The sequence below is a fragment of the Oryctolagus cuniculus genome, chromosome 20 (genome assembly GCF_964237555.1).
Source record: "Oryctolagus cuniculus chromosome 20, mOryCun1.1, whole genome shotgun sequence".
NCBI classification, from domain to species: domain Eukaryota; kingdom Metazoa; phylum Chordata; class Mammalia; order Lagomorpha; family Leporidae; genus Oryctolagus; species Oryctolagus cuniculus.
In genome coordinates, this window is record NC_091451.1 from 48159781 (window position 1) to 48178126 (window position 18346).

Below are 18346 nucleotides of genomic sequence, written 5' to 3' on the forward strand. Positions count from 1 at the left end.
GTGCCTGGGAGCCGTGGAATGGCATCGTCTCTGGGGAGTGCATCCAGTGATGATTCCACGCCATGAGTGGATTCAGCGTCAGGGCCTCATGGAGGAAGCTGAGGTCTCCAGTGCCCTGAACAGGACCACATGGAATGCTGGGAGCAGCCTGCTGGGGGTGGATGTGGTTTGTTCTCTCACCATCAGTGCTGAGCATGGCCCCAACGTAACAGCACTGGCAGGGGGTGCACGGTCTGGATGTTTACATAAAAAGTATGGAATTAACCAGGATCTGATGTCAGATATAATGTCCTTGTAAAACTACCAAAGGAAACATAGGGCAAAATCTCCCTGATGATGGTTTGGCCATGATTTCCCTTTCAGAATTCAAATTTCAAGCAACCTAAGAAAACATTTTCACATGATGCTGCATGAACTACAGAGCTTCTGCATTACAGACTGACTGAGAAGTGAGCAGCCTACACACCGATTGGAAGTGACTATTCTCGTATCAAATGTATGATCAATAGCCTGTATGCAAAAGGAACAAAAAGGAACTGTCTGTATGAACTGTGTTTAGAACTGGTTCTGAGTCATCTGCAGTCTCAAAATAACTGTGATACACAATTGGCTTCTTCATCCTGATTGGTACGTTCTGCGTCATCAGGCCTACAATGGGTATAGAAGCAAACCTCTGTGATATGTGTGTGGCTCAGTGTTGCTATGGATTTGTTCTGAGAGGAGGAGCATGGTGGGGGCAAGAGGCGCGGAGTCACCACAAGGACCCTGGGAATTGGGTGAAAGCAGGTTAGAGGCAAGCAGCCCACAGACTCAATTATTTCATTGGTACAGCAGCTTATATAGCTGAGGCAGCCAATCTGGTCAAGGGGCAGTTTATGCCTAACCAATCACAGCCTGTTGCCAGGCAGGCTCCATTGCCAGGTGGCATTGAAGCCATCCCTGAGTAACTGATGCTCGCTTGCGAGCAGCCATCTAGGCATGGCCTTCTCATCCCACCACAGCTCAGTGTGTCCTAAAGGCGTTGTGTTTAGATGTGCTCCCAGGGAGACCATGGGTGAAATGAAGGGAGCTCTGGGAGTGAGGCCTAGTGGGATTTGTCCATTTCTGGGGAATCTGCTATGGAGGAGATCACAGTAGATCTCCTGGGTCCCCAGCTTCAGCACAGAGCACAGTGCTGCTAGAGTCAGCCCTGGTCTCATCTGAAGTCCTGTGTGGGGATGGGGTCCCTCCCATCCGTGTTCACAATATTAGGATGCCTGAAGACTGCCATGGTGTTCACAATATTAGGATGGCTGACTGTCTGATCCTGGACTTCCAGCCTCTACAGCTGTGAGCTCAAGAAACCTTTTTGTGCCATACATCTCCCTATGGGGTACTGCATGATGGATGGCTTTGCCCTGATGGCTAGTGATCCGGAGCTTTGTTTCTTGTGTCTGTTGGCCATTTGGACTTTCTTTTTTGAAAAATGTTTGTTTTCTTGGCCCATCTCTTAACTCAGTTGTTTTTGTTGTTTGGAATTTCTTAATCTCTCTGTAGATTCTGGTTATTAATCCATATCAGTTGCTTAGCTTCAAATATTTTGCACATTCTGTCAGATGTCTCTTCAATTTCCTGGGTGATTCTTTTGCCATACAGAGACCTCTCATTTTGATATAATCCCATTTATTAATTTTGTCTTTGACTGCCTATTTCTCAGGTCTTTTCCAAGAATTCTTTTCCTGTGCCAGTGTCTTGCATGGTTTCCTAAATGTTCTCTAATAACTGGGTGGTGTAGGGTCATAGATTTAGATCTTTAATTCATCTTGCGTGGATTTTCGTGTAAGGTGTAAGATAGGAGTCTTGCTTCCTACTTCTGCAATACATAATAATTTGAAAAGTGAAAAGGAATCTGAAGATTACCTGTAAATTGGAATGACGTAGTCATGGATTTGAGGGAATGAGCTTGTTAAAATAGCCAAGCTACAATGTGATTTGCAGATTCAATGCATTTCCTGTGAAACAGCCTGCCGTTCTTCACAGGGCCAGGAAGCAACTTCAAGAATTATCATGAAAAAACATGGTTCATGATGGCTGAATGGTCTTGAGGAAAAATAGCAAAGCAGGAGGCGTCATCACATCTGAGCTGAAATCAGGCCTGGTGCTGGGATAACATAGACACCCAGAGCCCTGGGACAGAACAGAACCTAGAAATAAGGAGCACGTTCTGAGAATGTGAGTTCTGAGAATGCACGGTGACAAAAGCACAGGATGGGGATGGGTTTCCTGTCGTTGCCTGGGGTTGGGGACACTTGAATGCACCTAAAATAATTCAATTATGTGGTCATCTCACACGAGATTAGAACAGAGTGAACTTGAGGAATGCCTTGCAGGCAAGAGCCGAGACTGTAAAGTTCTAGAAGAAAACACTGGACAAAAGCAAGCTGACATTGGTTTGGGCAGTGATATTTTGATAATCTCCAAAGCATAGGCAACCAAGCAAAAATAGGCAAAAGATAATGGACCCAACTACAGAGCTCCTGTGTAACAAAGAGAGTAATAGAAGAACCAAAGACAACCACAGATGGGGAGAAAGCATTTTCAGGTCACACATGGGTTGTCCAACATTTGGCCCCACAGGTTAAGCTGCCATCCCTATGCAGCATCACTCAGCAGCATGGGTTCAGACCCTGCTTGCTGCACTTCAAATCCAGCTCCCTGCTCATGGACCAGGGAACTCTGTCAACGATGACTCAAGTGTGTGTCCCCTTCAAGCCTCGTGGGAAACTGGAGGAAGTTCAGGCTCCTGGCTACAGTCTTGCCCTTCCCCAGCCTTTGCAGCCATTCAGGAAGGAAACCAGTGGATGGAAGCTTCTCTCTCCCTCTGCTGGTCTCTTCCTCTCTTGCCATAACACTGCCTTTCAAATCAAATAGATAGATTTTTAAAATAAATGAAAGATAATTGTATATATGGTTAGGAGCCATGATCCAAATGTTGAATGAACTCATGGAACTGAATCACAGGGGAAGCAATCAATTTTTTCAAATGCAGTGACTGACAACGTGGGTGACAGGAGCAGCATTGAAGTTAGCCTGTGGGATTCCTGCCTCCCCCATCAGGATGCATAGGTTTATGTCCCAATTTAGGTCGCAATTTCAGACTCCTCCAATGTGCACTCTGGGAGGCAGTACGAGAAGTCTGAGTTAATCCCATGTGTGAGACCTGGACTGAATTCCATGCACCTGGCTACGGTCTTACCAAATGCCAGCTTTTATGGGCATCTAGGAAGTTACCCAGGATTCAGTAGATCACTGTTGTCTGTCTCTGTCTCTTTTTCTTTTTGGACAAATGCAAGTTTTAAAAGAGGTAAAAGTATATCTGTAATTTTTTAAAGAAAATATGTAAAGGCAAACGTACAAGAATGCTTTAAATCTGGGATCATCATGCACGTACATGTTGGAGAAACAATGAGATATCCCATCCCTTTGTTAGACTGAGTATCACCAGACATACCAGAGCTGACACATGTTGTGCAGGAAGAGAGAGAAGATAACCTGGTAAAGGCTGGAGTCAGGTAAATTAGGAAAGCTTTCATGGAAAACATCAGAAGCTGAGAAATAGAATTATCACAGGATCCTCCAACAGCATTCCTGGTAGAAGGAATATAAAATCCCAGGGAGGAGACCACGGGATGTGCAGTCACTGTGGCAAATAGCTCTGCAGTCCCATGTTCAATTAAAGCAGCGTCAGTCTCGAGAGTTCACACATATAATCCAGTGAAATTAGCGTTGAAGAAGGAATGGATAATGGACAAATGGACAGAGTTATATTTTAACAGGAAGTTTACATGGCTGTAAAGAGGAAGAAATTCTGGTATCTTGGATAACATTGATTATCCTGGAGAATAACATCCAAGGATAATATGTCAGGATAAGTACACTCTGGTAAACCATCCAGGCCAAGAAGCCAAATAATATGTGATGCTAGTTACATGGGATAAAAAGGATGAACTAACAAGCCAGAAGTTCAATGTTGAAGACCAACGTCTGTGCTTGGGAGGAACAGAGGAGACGAAGGAGCAAGGTCAGAGTTTCAGTCCCACAGGATCCACACACTGAGGGGTCTACTGTGCAGCATGGTGATAGCAGTGAAGCGAATATAGTGTCTGCAGAATTCTAAGACATTAGGCAAAAGATATTCTACCATGAAAACATGGGTTTTGTGATAAACATGTCAGTAAGTCTGACTTCATTATTCCACTCAGTATACATTCATTTATTCAACACATATCATTGAACTTCATATTCTATACTAAATATTGTTTATCAAATATTTAATGATAATGAAATGGCAAAAATGGGAAATCATGAAGATTCAGATCTCTGAATGCTGGTGTTGTGTTTGCCAGTGTTTTATGGAGATGATAAATGAAGGCAGTGTACTCAGGCTTGGCTGGTGGAACCAAGAGCATGGAACTGCATCAGTGTTCCCACCTTGGTGATGGGGCCTCATAACAGATCCATCATCTACTGTCTTCCAGGGTGCATTGTCAGTACAAGTATGGGAAAGTGTGAAAATGGGCTACATCCAGCACTGTGATATGCAGCATGGATGTATCCCTCTCTAAATAGATGAAAGACTAAAGTGGAGCGATAACTCCAGTCAGCATAGACATGGAGTGAAGAGCAGGGACTCTGGACACATGGTCTCTGGGACTGGCTCTTCCTGCAGCTGTGATTCAGCCTCAGGACACTGGTCATCATGCTGCAGCCACAGACACAGCTCCCCGTGATGTGGACTCCAGCCCCAGAGTGCACAGCCACTGTGTGTCCAACTTTTTGCTCTCCCTGAACCATAACAGGTTCAGGGGTCCCACGATACTGGAGCAGAACCAGATCAACCGGAAGTGCACACCCAACACTTTCCATTCAGTGATGACCTTGACTGCTGATGTCCAGTGCATTTCCCTCCTGAGTTCAGGCAGGGAGCCCCCCAGGAGGGTGCCAGGACCTAGAGGATGAGGAAGTCCCTGTAGGCTTCCCAGGTGCCTGCAGAAGCTCAGCCTGAGACACAGCTGAGCAGCAGTACATTCCTGAGTGCTGCGACATTCACACAGGGACCACAGACTGTTCCAGGATTAAAGGGAAATGCAGGTCGGGTTAAAGTCTGCAGAAAGTGAGTGTGGATCACCCACATGTAGAGTCAAAGGTTGGTTCAGTGCACACTTGCTGGTTGTGGCAGGAGAGGGATGAGTGGAATAGTTGCTGTTTAACAGATCAACGGCCCTGTCTCAGCTGTCCCTGGTGATACAGGGAAAACTGAAACTGTCCAAAGCTTTCAGTGCCCTGAGGGTGCTGTCCTGAGTCAGGTTGGAAGAGACTCAATAGTCCTCAATATTTCCCACATCTCTGACCCTGGTGAGCACAGTCGCTGTCCATGAACCAAATTGTTCATTTAGGACCTCTTCCTTTTACATCAGACTTTCAATCCGTCAGTCAAGTTGGAAGGGACAGAATCATAAAGTAGAATTCTTCCCTCAAAACTGTTACAGGAGAGGAAACCCCAGTTCCCTGACAGGAAACCAGGGCTTCATCTCCCTCTGCGCCTGTGCAGGACCAATCCGGGCTCAGTGGATCTTATGCGCCCCCTGGTGGAGCTGCGAGCCCCTGCAGGGAGGTTTGTGTCTGGGCTCAGCCTGAGGGCCCCTCACTGTGTCTCTTGCACAGAAATAGGTGGCCGTGTCCGCGCCTGTCAGACTGGTCAGTTTCAGATCCACCGTGCTCGAGGTTTTGGAGATGGTGAATCGACCATTCACCCAGCTCGCGTAATATGCGCTACCACCACTACTAATGTATCCGATGTTTTCCAGCCCCTTCCCTGGAGCCTGGCGGACCCAGCCAATGCTGTAGCTACTGATGTCGGATCCAGAGGCTGTGCAGGCGAGTGTCAGGGTTCCTCCAGGCGTGACCAGGCCTCCCCCGGACTCCTTCAGCTGCTCCTGACACTGGACACCTGCAAACACAGACGACATGGTCAGGACACTGTCACTCACAGTCTCTGGGTCTCTCACTCACGTCCTCTCCCAGACTCAGTGCCCCGCGTTCCCCATCATTACCTTTGAGCACAGCGACCAGGAGAAGCCAGCGCAGCCCAGTCTCCATGGTGAGCGTCTGTGTTGAGTGCGATCACTGAGTGGACACCTGGGAGTCCTGGGGCTGGAGCTCCTGTGCCAGAGCTGCAGGGTGAGGGCTGGGCAGGTTTTCATGGGCAGAGGGAGGCCCTATCTTCATGTGCTGCCCCTATATAGCAGGCATGAGGTAGACGCCTCAGACAGGACAGGGCCCAGTGCAGATGGGGTGTCCTGGGGGTGAGGGTGATGGCTATGATAGGATTCAGACTGTATGAATTTTTATTTTCTCATTGTTGTTTTAACAGTTGAAGGCAATGACTTCATTTCATTCTAATATGTGTGTACCCTTAATATCCAGAGTTAGCAATATCATGTCCTTCATTTTAAAGTAACCTTTGGTTCATTTTTAACTATTCTCATGACATTGGAACAGTGACAGAGAGAGAATGGATGAGAGATACAGAAATGTAGAGATGGACAGTGAGTTGACAATGGGAGGTTTCTGCCTTTGGACTGACAGCTCCACAATACCAAATGCCTACAACATCTAGGAGTTGGTCTTCCTAAATCCTAGAGCAAAAGACTGGGTCTTTGTTTCCTCCATCAGTGGTAGGAGCTCATTAGCTTGTAGTGTCAGGTACAGTTTCCCATGATGCATTATCATCAAATGGTGGGAAGCCGTGTGGCTGAGCTAAAGCAGCACTCTGATGGGAACGTGGGTGTCCTTAGTGGGGACTTAGCCAATTGTGTCCTAATTCCTGCCGCCCACTTTTAGACTGCCAGTGGATTCATTCAAGGTCAATTATTTTTGTTTAGTTTTTTCTTAAAAATGTGGTTTTGTACCATGTGATTTTCCTCATTTTTATAAAGATTTATTTCATTTTTTTAGTCAGAGATACACAGAGAAAGGAGAGGCACTGAGAGAGAGAGAGAAGTCCTCCATCCACAGGGTCCCTCTCCAATTGGTAACAATGGTCGGAGCTGCACTGATCTGAATCTAGGAGCCAGTTGCCTGCACTGGGTCTCCCATGGATTACGGGAGCTGAAGATGTCAGCCATCTTCTACTGCCTACCCAGGCCACAGCAGAGAGCTGGATTGGAAGTGGAACAGCTAGGATTCCAACTGGCGTCCTTATGGGATGCCAGCACTGAAGGCAGAGTCTTTACCCACTACACCACAGCACCGGCCCTGATGATCTTAATTATATATGGAATCCGCAATTGTGAGCTCACAGAGGCAGGAAGTACAATGCAGATACTGAGTCTGGGAGTAGAGAAGAAAAGGGACCACGTTCCTGCAAGAACAGAGAATTTTCTGTGACCAGAGAGGCATGTGGAGAGATCTACTGCACAGCACGGGGACAATGGTTATGAAGCTTTATTGTGTTCTTTCCAGTTCCTGCAGGAGTAGGCATTTGTCATTCAGTCACAAAAGAATGGTGGTTTTGCTAGGGAAGGACTTGTGAGTTCGTCTGACTCTAGAATTCCTGTTGAAATAAATGCACATCAAGACCTTTCCTTATACCTCACATATAGATTCAGGTACTATTTGTCAATTTAACATTTATGAAATCTATTTTGAAGGGACAATTCTCTGTTGACTTGTCTTGCGTCTGTCTGTGGTTTTATTCTAAGAAGAAAATTACGTGGTGTTGCAATCATTCCTGGTACTCATGCAGTCACGAGGGCTGTGAGTTCATCGGCACGTGAGAGGTTATCTGTCATGTCTGGCTGGCACAACTGCCCCACCACTGCCCTCTGAAATTCCTCCCCTCCCATGTGTGAAGCTGAGTTATTTTAGAAGAGCCCCTGTCTTCACTCAGATCAAGTCCATGTAAACCTCTCTCTGTGCTGTTTAGTTACCCCCCAATCTCCCTGTGTCCAACTGGTTTCACAAGACGTTAGTTCATGGACCCACCAAGGCCCACCTGCCAACTCCTTGAAAACACAGTCATCAGAGACCCCAGTCCTGCTTGCCAAGACAAGACCACCCTCTTCTCATCATGGTGCAGTCCTGCCATTTGTCACCCTGGGGACACAGCGTCTCATACAACTGACAGCCCCTCAGCACCTGGTGGGAGATTCTGTCATGGTGTTTGCACAAATGGAATATGTTTCTGTCAGTTATAATTTGAGTGAATTCTCTTGGTGGGGTAATTTCTTGTGACTGTAGATATCTGACAAATTAAATTTCACATTTCCTAGTGCTGTAGATATGAGGTGTTCTCACAGAACAATGGAATTCACTGTGCCAGATGGTGGATTGTGTCAATGAATTCTCTAGGCGAATGCATGAAACTGTCCCCAGCTAAATAGAAACAATTTCTCTTTGTCAATCTTCTCTCAGAAAAAGCAGAGATGTGTCAACTGTTTTAATTTAGTAGGAATTTTTGTGTCTCTGGATTTAGATGGGAGTCACTCAGAACACACATTGCTGCATGAGGTGAGTGACTGGCTGCAGTTTCTGTAAGAACTGTTCATGGCAGATCAATTGCAATTTAGCAGAAAATATCCTGTAAAACACAGGGGATCGCTGCACTGGGCATTTCTGGCTGCAGGAACTTGGTTTGCCCTGGATGAGTATGAACTTGACAGAAGAGGAGTTATTTTCTCTTGGTAAGGATGAAGTACTGATGAGGACAGCCAGGGGGAGCCAGGGAGGGAGGAGCGGGGACTCTGGACAAATGGTCCAGGGCTGGCTCTTCACATAGCACTGATTCAGCTCACCAGATGGGTCAGTGTGTGGCAGCCCCTGGCACCCAGATCCCAGGGATGGGGACTCTGGCCCCGGAGCCAGGGCCCTGGACTGTCCCCCTCTGTTCACCCTGAGAGCGCTGCAGTCAACGGATTCCACCACACTGGAGCAGAAACAGAACCTGTAAGTCCACACCACACACTTTCCAAACAGATTCGTCCTTGAATACAAATGTCCACCTGTGCTTCCCATGAGTTCATGCAATGAGGTCATCTGAAATGCTTCAGGAAACAGTGAATGCTGAATTTCATGGTGTTGGAGAAATTTGAATGCACCTGAGAATAATTCATCCTGCTGTCATCTCACACCACTATCTCAAAGAGAGTGAACAGGATGAAACTCTTAAAGGCAAGACCTGAGACTGTAAAGTTCTAGAGGAAAACACCTGACAACAGTAAGTTCCCATTGGTTTGGGCAATGTTATTTTGATAATCTCCAAAGTACAGGCAACCAAGATACGTAGACAAAGAATAATCTATCCAACTACAGATTCTGAGTAACAAAGAGAAAGATTGAAGAACAAGGATATGATCACCGATGGGGAGAAAGTATTTTCAGATGACACCCATGGGGGCCAATGTTGTGGCCCTTCATGTTATGCTGACATCTCTATGCATGCATCACACAGGAGCATGGGTTCAGATTCTGCTTGCTCCACTTCAAATCCAGCTGCCTGCTGGGATCCAGACCTGGGAACTCTGTCAACGATGACTCAAGTGTTTGTCCCCTTCAAGCCATGTGGGAAACTTTAGGAAGTTCCCGGCTCTTTGCATTAGGCTTGTCCAGCACCACCTTTACTGCCATATAGGAAGTGAACTAGTGGATGGGAGCTTCTCTCTCCATCTGTTGGTCTCTTCTTCTCTTGCTATAACACTGCCTTTCAAATAAAAAATAGATTTTTTTTAAAAATTGAAAGATTAATTATAAATATCATTAGGAGCCTATTTCCTAATGTTGAATGACCACAAACAACTGAATGCCAAGGGAAGAAATCAATTCTTTAAAAGCAGTGATGATAAGGTGGTGACAGGTGCAGCACTGGAGTGAGCCTGTGGAATTGCTGCCTCCCGTGTCAGGATGCTTAGTGCTGTGTCCTAGTTTGGTTTCAGTTTCAGATTCCTGCCTAAGCCCTTCTGGGAGGCCGTAGGTGAAGTTCCAAGTAGTCCCACGTGGGAACCCTGGACAGAATTCCAAGCACCTGGCTGTTGCCTGATCCAGCTGAATTTTTTGTAGCCTTCTGGGAAGTGACCCAGGAGTTAGATCACTGTCAGTCTCAGTCTCTCTGTGGTTTTGGGCAAATACATACAGACAAGTTATTAATAAAATTATAAAGTTTAAAATTTATATCATATCTATATATATTTAAAAAGAAATATAAAGGCAAACATATAAAATGCACAGGTGCCTGGGAGCCATGGAATGGCATCGTCTCTGGGGAGTGCATCCAGTGACGACTCCACGCCATGAGTGGATTCAATGTCAGGGCCTCATGGAGGAAGCTGAGGTCTCCAGTGCCCTGAACAGGACCACAGGGAATGCTGGGAGCAGCCTGCTGTGGGTGGATGTGGTTTGTCCTCACACCATCAGTGCTGAGCATGGCCCCAATGTGATAGCACTGACAGGGGGTGCACGGTCTGGATGTTTACATAAAAAGCATGGAATTAACCAGGATCTGATGTCAGATATAATGTCCTTGTAAAACTACCAAAGGAAACATAGGGGAAAATCTCCCTGATGTTGTTCTGGCCATGATTTCCCTTTCAGAATTCAAAATTCAAGCAACCTAAGAAAACATTTTCACATGATGCTGCATGAACTACAGAGCTTCTGCATTACAGACTGACTGAGAAGTGAGCAGCCTACACACAGATTGGAAGTGACTATTCTCGTATCAAATGTATGATCAATGGCCTGTATCCCAAAGGAATAAAAAGGAACTATCTGTCTGAGCCGTGTTTAGAACTGTCCTGAGTCTTCTGCAGTCTCAAAATAACTGTGATACACAATTGGCTTCTTCATCCTGATTGGTACGTTCTGCGTCATCAGGCCTACAATGGGTATAGAAGCAAACCTCTCTTATATGTGTGTGGCTCAGTGTTGCTATGGTTTTGTTCTGAGAGGAGGAGCGTGGTGGGGGCAAGAGGCGCACCACCAGGACCCCAGGAGTTGGGTGAAAGTAGGCCAGAGGCGAGCAGCCTGCAGACTCATTTGTTTCAGTAGGTACAGCAGCTTATATAGCTGAGGCAGCCAATCTGGTCAAGGGGCAGTTTATGCCTAACCAATCACAGCCTGTTGCCTGGCAGGCTCCGTTACCAGGTGGCATTGAATCCATCCCTGAGTAACTGATGCTCGCTTGCCAGCAGCCATCTAGGCATGGCCTTCTCATTCCACCACAGCTCAGTGTGTCCCAAAGGCATTGTGTTTTAGGTGTGCTCCCAGGGAGACCATGGGAGAAAATATGGGAGCTCTGGGAGTGAGGCCTAGTGGGATTTGTTCATTCCTGGGGAATCTGCTATGGAGGAGATCACAGTAGATCTCCTGAGTCCCCAGCTTCAGCACAGAGCACAGTGCTGCTAGAGTCAGCCCTGGTCTCATCTGACATCCTGTGTGGGGATGGGGTCCCTCCCATCCATGTTCACAATATTAGGATGCCTGATGACTGCCATGATGTTCACAATGTTATGATGCCTGATGGCACAACATTCTGCAGTCACTATGGCAAACAGCTCTGCAGTCCCATGTTTAATTAAAGCAGCATCATTCTCAAGAGTTCACACATATAATCCAGGAAAATTTGCATTTAAGAAGGAATGGATAATGGGACAAATGGACAGAGTTATATTTTAACAGGAAGTTTATATGGTTATAGTATAGAGGAAGAAATTCTGGTATCTTGGATAACAGGGATGATCCTGGAGAATAACATCCAAGGATAATATGTCAGGATAAGTACACTCTGCTAAACCATCCAGGCCAAGAAGCCAAATAATATGTGATGCTACCTACCTGGGATTAAAGGATGAACTCACAAGGCAGAAGTTCAATGGTGAAGACCAACGTCTGAGGGAGGGGGTAACAGAGGAGATGGTGGAGCAAGGTCAGAGTTTCAGTCCCACAGGATCCACACACTGAGGGATCTACTGTGCAGCATGGTGACAGAGGTTAAGAGAATATAGTGTCTGTAGAATACCAAGACATTAGACAAACAACATTCTACCATGAAAACATGGGTTTTGTGATAAACATGTCAGTAAGTCTGACTTCATTATTCCATTCAGTATGCATTTGTTTATTCAACACATATCACTGTACCTCATATGCCTATATTAAATATTATTTACCAAATATGTAATGATAATGAAATGGCAAAAATGGGAAATCATGAAGATTCAGATCTCTGAATACTGGTGTTGTGTTTGCCAGTGTTTTATGGAGATGATAAATGAAGGCAGTGCACTCAAGGCTTGGCAGCTGGAACCCAGGAGCATGGAACTGCATCACTGTTCCCTCCTTGGTGATGGGGCCTCATAACAGATCCATCATCTACTGTCTTCCAGGGTGCATTGTCAGTTACAAGTGTGTGAAATGTGTAAATGGGCTCCATCCAGCACTGTGATATGCAGTCTGGATGTCTCCCTCTCTAAATAGATGAAAGACAAAAAATGGATTGATGATCCCAGTCAGCATAGACACAGAGTGAAGAGCAGAGACTTGGACACATGGTCTCTGGGACTGGCTCTTCCTGCAGCTGTGTGTCAGCCTCAGGACACTGGTCATCATGCTGGAGCCACAGACACAGCTCCCTGTGATGTGGACTCCAGCCCCAGAGTGCACAGCCAGTGTGTGTCCCACTTTCTGCTCTCCCTCAACCACAGCAGGTGCAGGGGGTCCACAACACTGGAGCAGAAACAGATCAGCTGGAAGTGCATACCCAACACTTTCCATTCAGTGATGACCTTGACTGCTGATGTCCAGCACATTTCTCTCTTGAGTTCAGGCAGGGAGCCCCCCAGGAGGGTGCCAGGACCTAGAGGAGGAGGAAGTCCCTGTAGGCTTCCCAGGTGCCTGCAGAAGCTCAGCCTGAGACACAGCTGAGCTGCAGTACATTCCTGAGTGCTGCGACATTCACACAGGGACCACAGACTGTTCCAGGATTAAAGGGGAAATGCAGGTCGGGTTAAAGTCTGCAGAAAGTGAGTGTGGATCACCCACATGTAAAGTCAAAGGTTGGTTCAGTGCACACTTGCTGGTTGTGGCAGGAGAGGGATGAGTGGAATAGTTGCTGTTTAACAGATCAACGGCCCTGTCTCAGCTGTCCCTGGTGATACAGGGAAAACTGAAACTGTCCAAAGCTTTCATTGCCCTGAGGGTGCTGTCCTGCATCAGGTTGGAAGAGACTCAATAGTGTCCTCAATATTCCCACATCTCTGACCCTGGTGAGCACAGTCGCTGTCCATGATCCAAATTGTTCAATTAGGACTTCTTCCTTTTACATCAAACTTTCTCTCCGTCAGTGAAGTTGGAAGGGACAGAATCATAAAGTAGAATTCTTCCCTCAGAACTCTTACAGGAGAGGAAACCCCAATTCCCTGACAGGAACCAGGGATTCATCTCCCTCTGCACATGTGCATGACCAGAATCTGGGCTCAGTGCGTCTAGTGCGCCCCCTGGTGGAGCCGCGCGCCCCTGCAGGGAGGTTTGTCTGTGCTCAGCCTGAGGGCCCCTCATGTGACTCTGGCACAGAAATAGGTGGCCCTGTCCGCGCCTGTCAGACTGGTCATTTTCAGATCCACCGTGTTCAGGTTGGTGTTGCTGGTGATGGTGGATCGGCTTTTTGCCCAGCTCGCGTAGTATGTGCTACACTACTACCAATGGTTGCGATATATTCCAGCCATTTCCCTGGAGCCTGCAGTACCCAGTTTATTGCATTGCTACTGAGGGATAATGCAGAGACTGTGCAGGTGAGTGTCAGGGTTCCTCCAGGCTTGACCAGGCCTCCCCCGGACTCCTCCAGCTGCTGCTGACACTGGACACCTGCAAACACAGAAGACATGGTCAGGAAGCTGTCACTCACAGTCTCTGGGTCTCTCACTCACGTCCTCTCCCAGACTCAGTGCCCCGCGTTCCCCATCATTACCTTTGAGCACAGCGACCAGGAGAAGCCAGCGCAGCCCAGTCTCCATGGTGAGCGTCTGTGTTGAGTGTGATCACTGAGTGGACACCTGGGAGTCCTGGGGCTGGAGCTCCTGTGCCAGAGCTGCAGGGTGAGGGCTGGGCTGGTTTTCATGGGCAGAGGGAGGCCCTATTTGCATGTGCTGCCCCTATATAGCAGGCTTGGGGTCAGATGCCTCAGACAGGACAGCGCCCAGGGCAGATGTGGGTGTCCTGGGTATGTAGGGTGATGGCTATGATAGAATTAAGATCATGTGAATTTTTATGTTATCATTATTTTAAAAAGTTGAATGCAAATACATTGTTTCATCTTAATTTAGTGTGTACCCTTAATATCCAGAGTTAGCAATGTCATGTCCCTCATTTATTTTAATACCCATTAGTTCCTTTTCATCTATATGAAAGACATTGGGACAGTGATAGAGAGAGAAGGGGTGAGAGATACAGAAATGTAGAAATGGACAGAAAAGGTGACAATGGGAATTTTCTGCCTTTGGGTTGACAGCCCCAGACATCCCAAATGCCTATGACATCTAGGAGTTAGTCTTTCTGAATCCTGGAGCAAGAAAATGTGACTGTAATTCCAATGTCAGACATAGGGGTTCATTTGCTTGTAGCGTCACCTACAGTTTCCCATGATACATTATGAGGGAAAAGTGTGGGAAGCCGTGAGGCTGCGCTCAGTCAGTTTTCTCATGGGAACACGGGTGTCCCTAGTGGGGACTTAGTCAATTTTGTCCTAATGCCTGCTGCCCACTTTAAGACAGTTGAAAGACTGCAAGTGGATTTTTTAAGGTTAACTATGTTTGTTCCCTTATTCATTCATTGCCTTAGTTTCAAACTGTTGCTGAACACAGAACACTGTACATGGTAGTGGGGTGTAGTGTGCTATTGGAATCTGTGTGTCGTAGAAATGGGCACAGATCAACTCACTGTCATTCACATTTCCACCTCCTTTCAATCACTCTGAGTTGGGCAGCCTGGAGGCCCCAGTTCTAGTTATTTGTGAAAAGTGATGTGTGTTCTAGTGAACTGGTCAGCCCACTGTGGTGTGGAGCAGAGTTATTCCTCTTGTGAGTGGTGCTTTGTGCCCTGGTATCAGCCTTCCTGTGTTCCCCCCCTTCCCTGTTCTGTAACCATGACTCTTAGTTCAGGTCAAGCACTGGGTAGAAGTCACTGAGTCACAATTCACCTGCAGTCCTGCGTTCATGTAATGCAGCTGTGTTCCCAATAGTTCAGTCTACAAAGAACAAGTGCGCATAAAACAGTGAATGCATTCTTTCCCACTTGGATATGGATATTATTCAGTGTTAAGAAGGAGATTGTTCTGTCATTAGGAAATGTGAGTCCGCCTAGAGCATACATACTAAAAGATATAATCCAGGTAGATGTGGACACATAGTATGTGACATTAGTTATATATGCAGTGCACAAGCTTGAACTCACAGAGGGAGGAAGTGCAATGGTGATCACTGTCTACCATGACCCAAGTGTTTGTCCCCTTCCAGCCCTGTGGGAAACTGGAGGAAGTTCCAGGCTCCTGGCTTCAGGCTCAGACATCATAGCCTTTGAGCCATTCACGAAGTGAACCAGTGGACGGAAGCCTCACTCTACATCCGTTGGTCTCTTCCTCTCTTGCTATAACACTGTCTCTAAAATAAAACACTTAAAATAAATGAAAGATTAATTATACATATGATTTGGAGCCTGTTTCCTAATGTTGAATGATCTGAAGCAACTGAATCCCAAGGGAAGAAATCAATTGTGTACATGCAGTGATGATAAGGTGGTGACAGGAGCAGCACTGGAGTGAGCCTGTGGGATTCCTGCCTCCCGTGTCAGGATGCTGAGTGCTGTGTCCTAGTTTGGTTTCAGTTTCAGATTCCTGCCTAAGCCCCTCTGGGAGGTCGTAGGTGAAGTTCCAAGTACTCCCATGTGGGAGCCCTGGACAGAATTCCAAGCACCTGGCTGTTGCCTCATCCAGCTGAATCTTTTGTAGCCATTGGGGAAGTGACGCAGGAATTAGAAGATCACTGTCATTCTCAGTCTCTCTGTGGTTTTGGATAAATACATAAAGACAAGTTCTCAAATAAAATGATAAATTTTAAAATTTATATCATCTATAAATTATTAAAAGAAGATATATAGACAGACATATAAAATGCTATCAATTTGGGACCAACATGTATGTCCATGTTAGAAGCATGAGAAATCCCATCGCTCGTGTTAGAATGGCTATTACCAGACATACTAGAGCTGACATGTTTTATGGAGGTAGAGAGAGATGATAACACTGGTACAAGTCTGTGTCACGTTAATTAGTAAAACCGTATGGAAAAGCATCAAAAACTGAGAAATAGAAATATTACATGATCTTCAAACACCATTGCATGGTACAATGAATATGAAATCCCAGGGAGGTGTCCACGGGATCTACAGTCAGTGTGGCAAACACCTCTGCAGTTCCTTGTTCATTTAAAGCACCGTCATTCAAAAGAGTTCACACATGTGATCCAGTGACATCTCATGGAAGCAAGAATGGATAATGAAAGAAATGGACAAAGTTACATTTTAAAAGGAAGTTTACAAGCAGTACAGAGAAAGAAATTCTATAAGTTTGGACAACTTGGATGACCCTGGAGAATAATGTGCCTAGGATAATATGTCAGTAAAAGTACACTCTGCTAACCATCCAGTCCAGGAAGACACATAATATGTGATTCTACCTACGTGGGATAAAAGGGTGAACAATGTCCAATCATGAAGATTCAACACTCTGAATACTGGTGTTGTGTTTGCCAATGTTTTATGGAGATGATAAATAAAGGCAGTGGACCCAAGACTTGGCAGCTGGAACCCAGGAGCATGGAACTGCACCAGTGTTCCCACCTTGGTGATGGGGCCTCATAACAGATCCATCATCTACTGTCTTCCAGGGTGCATTGTCAGTTACAAGTGTGGGAAAGTGTGCAAATATGCTCCATCCAGCAATGTGATATGCAGCCTGGGTGTCTCCCTCTATATATTAAAGAAAGACTCCAAATGGATTGATGACTCAATCAAAATAGACATGGAGTGAAGAGCAGGGACTCTGGACAAATGGTCTCTGGGACTGGCTCTTCCTGCAGCTGTGTGTCAGCCTCAGGACACTGGTCATCATGCTGCAGCCAAAGACACAGCTCCCCGTGATGTGGACTCCAGCCCCAGAGTGCACAGCCACTGTGTGTCCCACTTTCTGCTCTCCCTGAACCACAGCAGGTGCAGGGGTCCCACGAAACTGGAGCAGAACCAGATCACCTGGAAGTGCACACCCAACACTTTCAATTCTGTTATGACCTTGACTGCTGATGTCCAGGGCATTTCCCATCCTGAGTTCATGCAGTGAGCCCCCCAGGAGGGTCCCAGGACCTAGAGGATGAGGAAGTCCCTGTAGGCTTCACAGGTGCCTGCAGAAGCTCAGCCTGAGACACAGCTGAGCTGCAGTACCTTCCTGAGTGCTGTGACGTTCACACAGGGACCACAGACTGTTCCAGGATTAAAGGGGAAATGCAGGTCGGGTTAAAGTCTGCAGAAAGTGAGTGTGGATCACCCACATGTAAAGTCAAAGGTTGGTTCAGTGCACACTTGCTGGTTGTGGCAGGAGAGGGATGAGTGGAATAGTTGCTGTTTAACAGATCAACGGCCCTGTCTCAGCTGTCCCTGGTTATACAGGGAAAACTGAAACTGTCCAAAGCTTTCAGTGCCCTGAGGGTGCTGTCCTGCATCAGGTTGGAAGAGACTCAACAGTGTCCTCAATATTCCCACATCTCTGACCCTGGTGAGCACAGTCGCTGTCCATGAACCAAATTGTTCAATTAGGACTTCTTCCTTTTACATGAAACTTTCTCTCCGTCATTGAAGTTGGGAAGGACAGAATCATAAAGTAGAATTCTTCCCTCAAAACTGTTGCAGGAGAGGAAACCCCATCCCTACAGGAAACCAGGGCTTCATCTCCCTCTGCGCCTGCGCATGACCAGAATCTGGGCTCAGTGCGTCTTGTGCGCCCCCTGGTGGAACTGTGCACCCCTGCAGGGAGGTTTGTCTGTGCTCAGCCTGAGGGCCCCTCACTGTGTCTCTCGCACAGAAATAGGTGGCCGTGTGCCCGGCTGTCAGACTGGTCATTTTCAGATCCACCGTGGTCGAGGTTTTGGAGATGGTGAATTGGCCTTTCGCCCAGCTCGCGTAGTAAGTGCTACCACTACTAGTATAAATGCATCCGGTCAACTCCAGCCCCTTCCCTGGAGCCTGGCGGACCCAGCACATGTAGTAGCCG

The 18346-nt window shown here is 46.6% G+C and overlaps 1 pseudogene and 1 gene segment (V, D, J or C); both read right to left on the reverse strand.

The window, feature by feature from the left end:
* Positions 1-5603: 5603 nt before the first annotated feature.
* On the reverse strand, positions 5604-6197 carry LOC103346598 (immunoglobulin heavy variable 3-23-like). The segment is given in 2 exon segments: positions 5604-5989; positions 6093-6197. Coding segments are annotated over 2 exon segments (432 nt in total).
* Positions 6198-13586: 7389 nt separating this feature from the next.
* Positions 13587-14112, reverse strand: LOC127489184 (Ig heavy chain V-A2 region P-MU-3-like; annotated as a pseudogene).
* Positions 14113-18346: the final 4234 nt, after the last annotated feature.